General features: G+C 47.1%; 2 protein-coding genes across 2 annotated transcripts; one reads left to right on the top strand and one right to left on the bottom strand.

Moving 5' to 3' along the window:
- Window positions 1–2,746: 2,746 nt before the first annotated feature.
- On the bottom strand, window positions 2,747–4,931 carry adat2 (adenosine deaminase tRNA specific 2). Its single transcript, XM_084489510.1, has 6 exons — window positions 4,721–4,931; window positions 4,425–4,529; window positions 3,989–4,139; window positions 3,596–3,702; window positions 2,985–3,057; window positions 2,747–2,884 (listed from the first exon to the last, which is right to left on the bottom strand). Exons 1-6 carry the CDS (start codon window positions 4,817–4,819, stop codon window positions 2,856–2,858), a joined length of 564 nt encoding a protein of 187 aa, XP_084345636.1. The 5' UTR covers window positions 4,820–4,931; the 3' UTR covers window positions 2,747–2,855.
- Window positions 4,932–5,086: 155 nt separating this feature from the next.
- On the top strand, window positions 5,087–6,978 carry pex3 (peroxisomal biogenesis factor 3; the record flags this gene model as incomplete). Its single annotated transcript, XM_084489509.1, has 3 exons — window positions 5,087–5,429; window positions 6,519–6,650; window positions 6,893–6,978. Exons 1-3 carry the CDS (start codon window positions 5,357–5,359, stop codon window positions 6,976–6,978), a joined length of 291 nt encoding a protein of 96 aa, XP_084345635.1. The 5' UTR covers window positions 5,087–5,356.
- Between the last annotated feature and the right edge of the window lie 522 nt (window positions 6,979–7,500).

The following is a 7,500-nucleotide window of genomic DNA, read 5'->3' as shown; positions in this document are numbered from 1 at the left end:
CGTCGAGGCGTCGTCGACGCTGCGGCCGCCGGCGTCCTGTAGGTTTCCGTGCGTCATCGCACCCTGTTCCTGTCAAATGCTTGTCTCAACAGAAGGACCCCCCCCCCCCCCCCGTTGTGTGTTCTGGGTCCCGATTGGTCGGGTTTCCCTTCCTGTTGTAGTGTCGCTAGGTGGAGGTTGTGCCCTGTTGTTGTGACGTCTTGTGGTTTCCTGGGGGTCACTGAGGCTGTTCTGCCAGCAGCCAATGCACGGCTCTGACCAAGTCTTCTACTGGGGGACACTGTGAGCTTCCCAGTACACAACAACAGTCGCATACCGGTGTGTGTGTGTGTGTGTGTGTGTACACACACACGGTAACATTCTGTCAATGTGTCAAATCCATGGCTTTCATTTACATTTGTAGTGCACTCGTCTAGCAGGGTATACCAAGGAATCTCATCCTCGTCATCGTTGTTCTGTAGCCTGGAGATCCAGACCCTCATCTAGAGAGCTGTAGGGTCCGGCAGCGAGTGATGAAAACGGCCCCGACTCGAGGGGGCGGCCCCAAGCATGCATTTGAAAATATCACTGCAACGCCATTGGATAACACTACGACCAATCAGAGGAATACAAGGGCTGACGTATCCAGACCAGCGGAGCTAACCAATAGATAAGACTCTTGCCGTGTCCGATCGGTAAAACAGCAACGCTTTTGGCCCCGTCTATATCAGATACACCGATGTGATTGGTTAATGTTCTGGGAGCGGGGCAGTGAGTATATTGCTCGTTCCCAGAGTGACTCGCTGAGCAAATTCAAATTGTGCTCTCACGAGAACTCTGGATTTCCAGGGTAGCTGTTCTGGTAATTGTCTGTTAAAACAATGTTAAGATTATTGTTTTTCTCACACGCCATTAGTTGGGGTGTGGGGGAGCTATTTTACCAAAGAGAAAAAAAGGGACAGTAGTTCCTGTCAAAATGTAGAAGTTAGTTTTAATAGGCATAACAAAAATGACACTTTAGCTAAGATACTATCAGTGTCTAACCCTGTTTGTTAATGATCTGAAGGGTGTAAATGGATGTAACCACATCTCTTTGTGTGTTACTCTGATCATGATAGGCAGACAGAAAAGGTACAATGTGAGAAAAATACAAATAAAAATAATAATAAAGTGCATGTGTGGGTGTGGCCTCTGGGCAGAGCTCAGGGTGATACAAGATCTGGTTATGGTCTTTAGTCACACAACCACACACACAACCACACACACACACACACACGTCAAGGTTAGAAACATTCATATATATATATATATATATATATATATAGTGTTTATATATATATATATAGTGTGTTTATGTAGAGTGTATTAAGACCATTATGGATTTAACATTTTGGTATTGGAGATCAGGAGCGTCGCTAGCAATCGAAAATATTCGGGGCTGTAGGCCAGAAGTCCGAGTCCTTTTAAGGCGGGGGTTGGGGGGATTCTCCCCCGAGAAAATTTGAAAATCGGTGTGATGAACATGCAATTGTAACGTTGTTTGAGAAGGAAAGGAAAGACCAATCGTCATGTCTGACTCACGTCGGGGCAGGCCTACTGAGTAGGTTCATGTTTAGGTTAAAGGACAATTCCAGTATTTTGAACATTGAGCCCCTTTCTGGTTTGTCTAGGATGAAATAGAGTGGTTGACACCGACATGTTGACTATTGGTCCTGTCTCGGTATTTGGCTCATTTAGAATCGCCCTGCCTGCTTCAGAATGGCTGGCTACATGCATGCACAAACCTGTCCTTAAAACAACCCTAAACGTTTGTTTTCAAAAATGTGCAACTCACCAAATGGTTAGTGGTGTTTGTTGATGTTCTAAATCAAGTATCGTAGTGAAATACAGTTTCTGTTGTGTTTTATTGCACATTTATCACATTTTGTACATCCCATTGATTTCTGTTGGAAGACTTGGCCGGAAACGGAAAGGGGGGCTGTTTACGTTTGGTTGTAGTCTTTTCGCTTGGTTCTAGCCCTACTGTTGAGACGGAGAACCAAGCGAAAAAGACTACAACCCTGTTCCAGCCTGCACGAGAGTTCAATGTCATAGCTGTTACGTCTTACTGACCAATTAAGCAATCTTACATGAGATGGCGTTCTTGAATGTCATTATTGGTACGCGAAGCACAGCCGTAGGAACGAGGCGCTTGCGCAGAGTTCCGAAGTCCTGTGCTTCAAGTATTATCAACAATATTGTAAAATATTTTCATATTGTGGGTTAATTTGCCCTCAAATTCAAGCTGTCCTTCTCAACACTCTGATCTCACTTAAAGGCTATCTAGCAGCACGAAACAGCAATATCGACGTGATGCGATAGGGAAGAACGAATACCGACGTTGGATTTGCAACATTTTGCAACAAATTATTCTAAATCTGCCCATATATGACAGAATTTTGCGTTTTTCACTGGCTACAATGTTGCATCTGTGGCTGCTGGTAATGCAACCACATAAAAGTGTACTCTACGGGGCTATCATTTTCATCATTATTATGTTTGTTTATTTTTGATTTGACGGCACAGAGATCCGGGGCTGTTCCCAAAAGATCCGGGGCTATAGCCTCGAATGCCCAAGTCTAACAACGCGCCTGTTGGAGATTAATATAGATGCGTGGGGTGCCCCCTACTGGTGATGTTATGCTATAGCTGCACCAGTTTTTCACTTTGATCAATACTGACTTTGATAGTTCATACACACAACATAATTCAAAGAAATATCCAGGAGCTGTTTCAACCGAAACATTTATTTGAAAAATACAAATGATAAATATATAGTATGTATAAAAACACAAATGATTAAGATTTAAAGTCTGTGAGATGTTCCTGGGGAGTCTTCAATCCTTCCTCGGTTTGGGTTTAGGGGCTGAGGAACCAGAAATAAAGAGAAGATGGTTTATGTTCGATTTTGCGATCTATACTTGGAAATTGATGAGCAGTGATAGAAAATCAAGAGCGGAGTTCACCGTTAGGGTTCTCCTGTTTGTAAAAGGCCTTGAGCATCTCAACAGCCTCCTGTGCCCTGTAGCCCGCTACACACTGCACACACACACACACACACACACACACACACACACACACACACACACACACACACACACACACACACACACACACACACACACACACACACACACACACACACCAATTTGCATGAAACAGCAAAACAACACAAAACACACCTTGATCAAACACAGGCGAGTCAAACAAGACAAACGTGAACTCAACTGCTTTTTGCTTCACACTACAAACAGGGGTCTAGGTCCTGGAAGTACGCATTAATAAACCAAGGGAAAATAACCATCTTGATCCTTTTCGACACACATACACAGATCCTGGTAAACTGCTGTGGGGACCTTTACATACCAACTTGCCTGATATATTAAAATAAATATAGATAATAATCGCATTAGAAAAGACAGTAGAATAATGGTAAATGGTCCTCATTTTTATATCTATATATATATAGCGCTTTAATGCAAAGCGCTTTACAGTGTTGACTGTAGCCGGGGATCGAACCGGCGACCTTGCGGCTACCAGCCGACCCGCTCCACCTCCTGAGCCAATGACCACAGACCTTGAAGGCGGTCCCGGTGTGAGGGAGCCGTGCGGCCGACACGTCCAGCACGGAGCCACAGCCCCCGAAGCGCTCGTTGCCGCAGCCGTACACCACCACGGGGATGTCTGCCGCGGCGCGTCAAGGAGCCGGCCTCTTAAAAGATATGACATGTGACACACACACACACACACACACACACACACACACACACACAGGACCACACTGAGTCAGAGATATCAAGGTTAAGGAACGGTCCTCAGCGGTTGATTCAAATCTCACGCGCACACACACACACACACACACACACACACACACACACACCGAGGAAACTGAATTCAGGTATATGGATTCAAATCACACTTTTGAATTTACACACACACACACACACACGCGCGCGCGCAGCGAGGATACGGAGCAGGCGCAGGGCAGCAGCACACATGATGCAGGGCTCCACCGTGACGTACAGGACCGTCCTCACACACACACTCTGGGGGTCCACGTCGCCATGACGACACCACTCCAGCACCTGGTCCAGGGCCACCATCTCAGCATGACGGGTGGCCTGAGACACACACACACACACACACACACACACACTTTATTAATACCCAAAAGAAACATAAACCAAAAGATGTTTCCAATCAATCACAAATATTTTAATATTCTCCAAGTGTGTGCACTGATTAAAATGAACGCCACAATATACCATTGATTAATGTTACCCATTTGTTCGTGTAGTGTAGCATTTTGACACACGAAGGGATAACTCAGATGTACACACACACACACACACACACACACACACACACACACACACACACACAGCGTAGTGTCTCTCTACCCCTACGTTTTTGGTCTCGTTGACCTCGTTCCTGCCCTTCCCCACGACCTGGTTCTCGTAGACCATGAGGCAGCCGACGGGCACCTCTCCGCTCTCCAGAGCCTCCTGGGCCTGAGGACGGGAGGACGGGAGGGACAGAAGGACCGGCGGGACAGACAGCTACAGATCACCGGCACTCAACACACACGACCCAATAGACACAAATACGCACTTTTAAATTGTGAGCACGAACAGGTCGGTGAGGTTATGAAGCCATGTGTGTTTATTAGATGGCTGGCTCGCTGTTATTGGTGAACATGTACCATGTCAAAAGCACTGGCCATCCACTGATCGACCTCTCCGTCGGTGGGGAAGAAGCCCGGCGACGAATCAGCGCCGTTCGTTTCGGTCTCCGTTCCCATGGTTACACAAGTTACAGTTCACAACGGCAAAGTTAACCGAAAGGTGCGTAAAGAGTTATTACGAACTCTAGAAGTTGTGTCAACGCGGGAGGACCCTCGTCGTTGAACACCACGCCGCAGCACCCGACGGGGAAGATAATATTGGTGGGACCGCGCCAGACATGAGCAGTCGAGCGGGGAAGAGCAGACCGATGCCAGACATGAGCAGTCGAGCGGGGAAGCGCAGACCGATGCCAGACATGAGCAGTCGAGCGGGGAAGCGCAGACCGATGCCAGACATGAGCAGTCGAGCGGGGAAGCGCAGACCGATGCCAGACATGAGCAGTCGAGCGGGGAAGCGCAGACCGATGCCAGACATGAGCAGTCGAGCGGGGACGAGCACACTTCCTGGTTACATGCCGTCTGCCCCTCATCCGACCACCATGGAGGGAGACTCCAGCTAGCGATCAGTTCCCCGACCCGATGTCGAGGCTGTAGCCGTCGTCTGAACGTCCTTGTTGTCGTGCCGATCGTCCCGGTCTGCGGGTTAGAGCCACAATGTTCTCGTCCGTCTGGAATTTCGTGAAGCGCCACAAAAGGAAGTTCATCTTCACGGGAGCGCTGGTCGGAGGTAACTTCATGCGTTAACTCGCTAATGAGTAGCATAGTAGCCCGAGTTCATGAGGGCTGTCACACCCGGCGATGATCCTGCAAAGCAAGGGATCGCTGTCACTGGGCTGTTGAGCGCTGCCCGTGTCCTCTGCACTGTCGGGCCACTGTGGCGCAACACGTTGTCCTTAGCAAGGGGACCGAGTCGACAGCAGGTGGATTTACAAGTTTGACTGCATGCGATTATGTGGATGGTTCTGAAACACAAGCTGATTAACATGAACCCTGTGGACTGCGTCCCACACTGAGCGATACGTTATCTGGTTTGTTGTGAGACACTAGGGAAGAGGTCAAACTCTGGACAGAGTCTGCTTATTGTCCTAGAAGTGGGAAACCTCAGAGAAAATGTGTAACTTATAGTAAGGATTATAGAAATATAGATTTAAATTGGGCCGGACCTATATTATTGACCCTTGCAAATATTTTGTATATGCTTTGTGTGTACTTGCGTAATGCGTAATTGCGTAATGGCACTGGAGTTTAATCACTCATAGTCTGATGTAAATATGAGGTCAGCGGTGAGTGCAGTGGAGCAGGGTATTTGCATGACAATGGATGGTTACGTGAGATATTTAATGTGTGTCCTGGCTGCAACATATTATGTCTACATCATCAGAACATCCTAATGTGCCAGCATCGCTATACTTTGTTCTAATGAAATTGAATTAATTTTAAGCCCAATAAGACGGTACAGTTGTATCTGAAAAAAAAAAAACTTTTTGCAAAGTCTCTATAGCGCGTGTACATCGTGAGGTCAGTGTTTTGGTCATTGTTTTGTAATTAATTGTGTAATTATTAGTCATTATGCAATGACATTGTTGTGTTTGAAACTGCCAGTGTGTTTATCACGTGAGTCATGGCAAAACAAAGTTTAGATTATCCAAATATACGTGTCTTTACTTTTATTTAGGGCGTTACATGACTACAACTCTGCTGAGTGCTCTCGCAACCGCGGGTTATCGGCAACCCAAAAAATCCCATGATGCATTCTGATTCACGAGCCCTATAGCAACAATTTGGCTAATTGGTCCTTGACTCCTCCCCCTGGCAGGGGCGTACTTCCTGGGGAGGTATGCCCAGAAGAGGATGCGGGACATCGGGGAGAGGGAGGCGGGGGAGTACATCGCCCAAGCCCGCCGGCAGTTCCACTTCGAGAGCAACCAGCGGACCTGCAACATGACGGGTGAGCACCACGACGCCACCGCCAGCGGAGCGGCTGGATGAAGGCCTCCAATCAGAGAGCGGGGAACCATGAGGACGAGTGGCAATGAAAAGCAATTTGAGGACCACCAGGTCTTTGCAACCGCTGTAACATTGTGTGTGTGTGTGTGTGTGTGTGTGTGTGTGTTGTGTGTGTGTGTGTGTGTGTGTGTTGTTGTGTGTGTGTGTGTGTGTGTGTGTGTGTGTGTGTGTGTGGGGCACAGTTTCTGTCCATGCTCCCTACACTAAGAGAAGCCATCATTCACCAGCTGAACTCGGAGAGCCTCACAGCACTGCTCAAAACCAAGTGAGTGGAGCCCGGAACACGTTGTCCTATCTGTCAGGGTGCTCTGTGGAATAGTTGAATCGGGCGTCTTCGGGTGTTGGGCTCCGAGGTGAAAGGTTTTGGGTTTGATCCCCAATGTCCAGAACCTGGTTTGAAGCAGGTTCCATAAAGTTAAAATATGTTTGATTAGTATATGCTACACGTGAACCTCCTAAGATGGCGCGATTTGATTGGTTCGCTATCTCGGGATATTGGGCAATATCCCATGATTGAGATCTCAAACTCTGGATGTTTGGGGGAGTGCGCGTGACGGTCGTCTTGGCACGTTACTTTCTTAATCTTAATATTCTTAATAATGCTCCAAGAGTTGCTGTGTTCATGCGATTAGATGAGGCAGGCATATGAGGGAAAATATATATATATTCATTCGCATCCCAAACCAACCCATACCATGAAAATATTTCAAATCCGCATAACCAGGCCACAGTTTACATCTGTTGCGTAGCTCTGATTAAAGTGTCTGCTAAATGAATTAGTAAATAAATGA

Source organism: Micromesistius poutassou (genome assembly GCF_964030765.1).
Source record: "Micromesistius poutassou genome assembly, contig: SCAFFOLD_1434, whole genome shotgun sequence".
NCBI lineage: Eukaryota > Metazoa > Chordata > Actinopteri > Gadiformes > Gadidae > Micromesistius > Micromesistius poutassou.
Note: the sequence above shows the minus strand (reverse complement) of the source record. Positions and strands in the feature narration are given on the sequence as shown.

Excerpts from the sequence above, each read along its gene's own strand:
- adat2 (XM_084489510.1), bottom strand. The coding sequence starts at position 4,819 with ATGGGAACGGAGACCGAAACGAACGGCGCTGATTCGTCGCCGGGCTTC. Across the intron at positions 4,530-4,720 it reads TGGCCAGTGCTTTTGACATG|GCCCAGGAGGCTCTGGAGAG; the intron begins GTACATGTTCAC and ends TCCCGTCCTCAG. Across the intron at positions 4,140-4,424 it reads AGGTCAACGAGACCAAAAAC|GCCACCCGTCATGCTGAGAT; the intron begins GTAGGGGTAGAG and ends TGTGTGTCTCAG.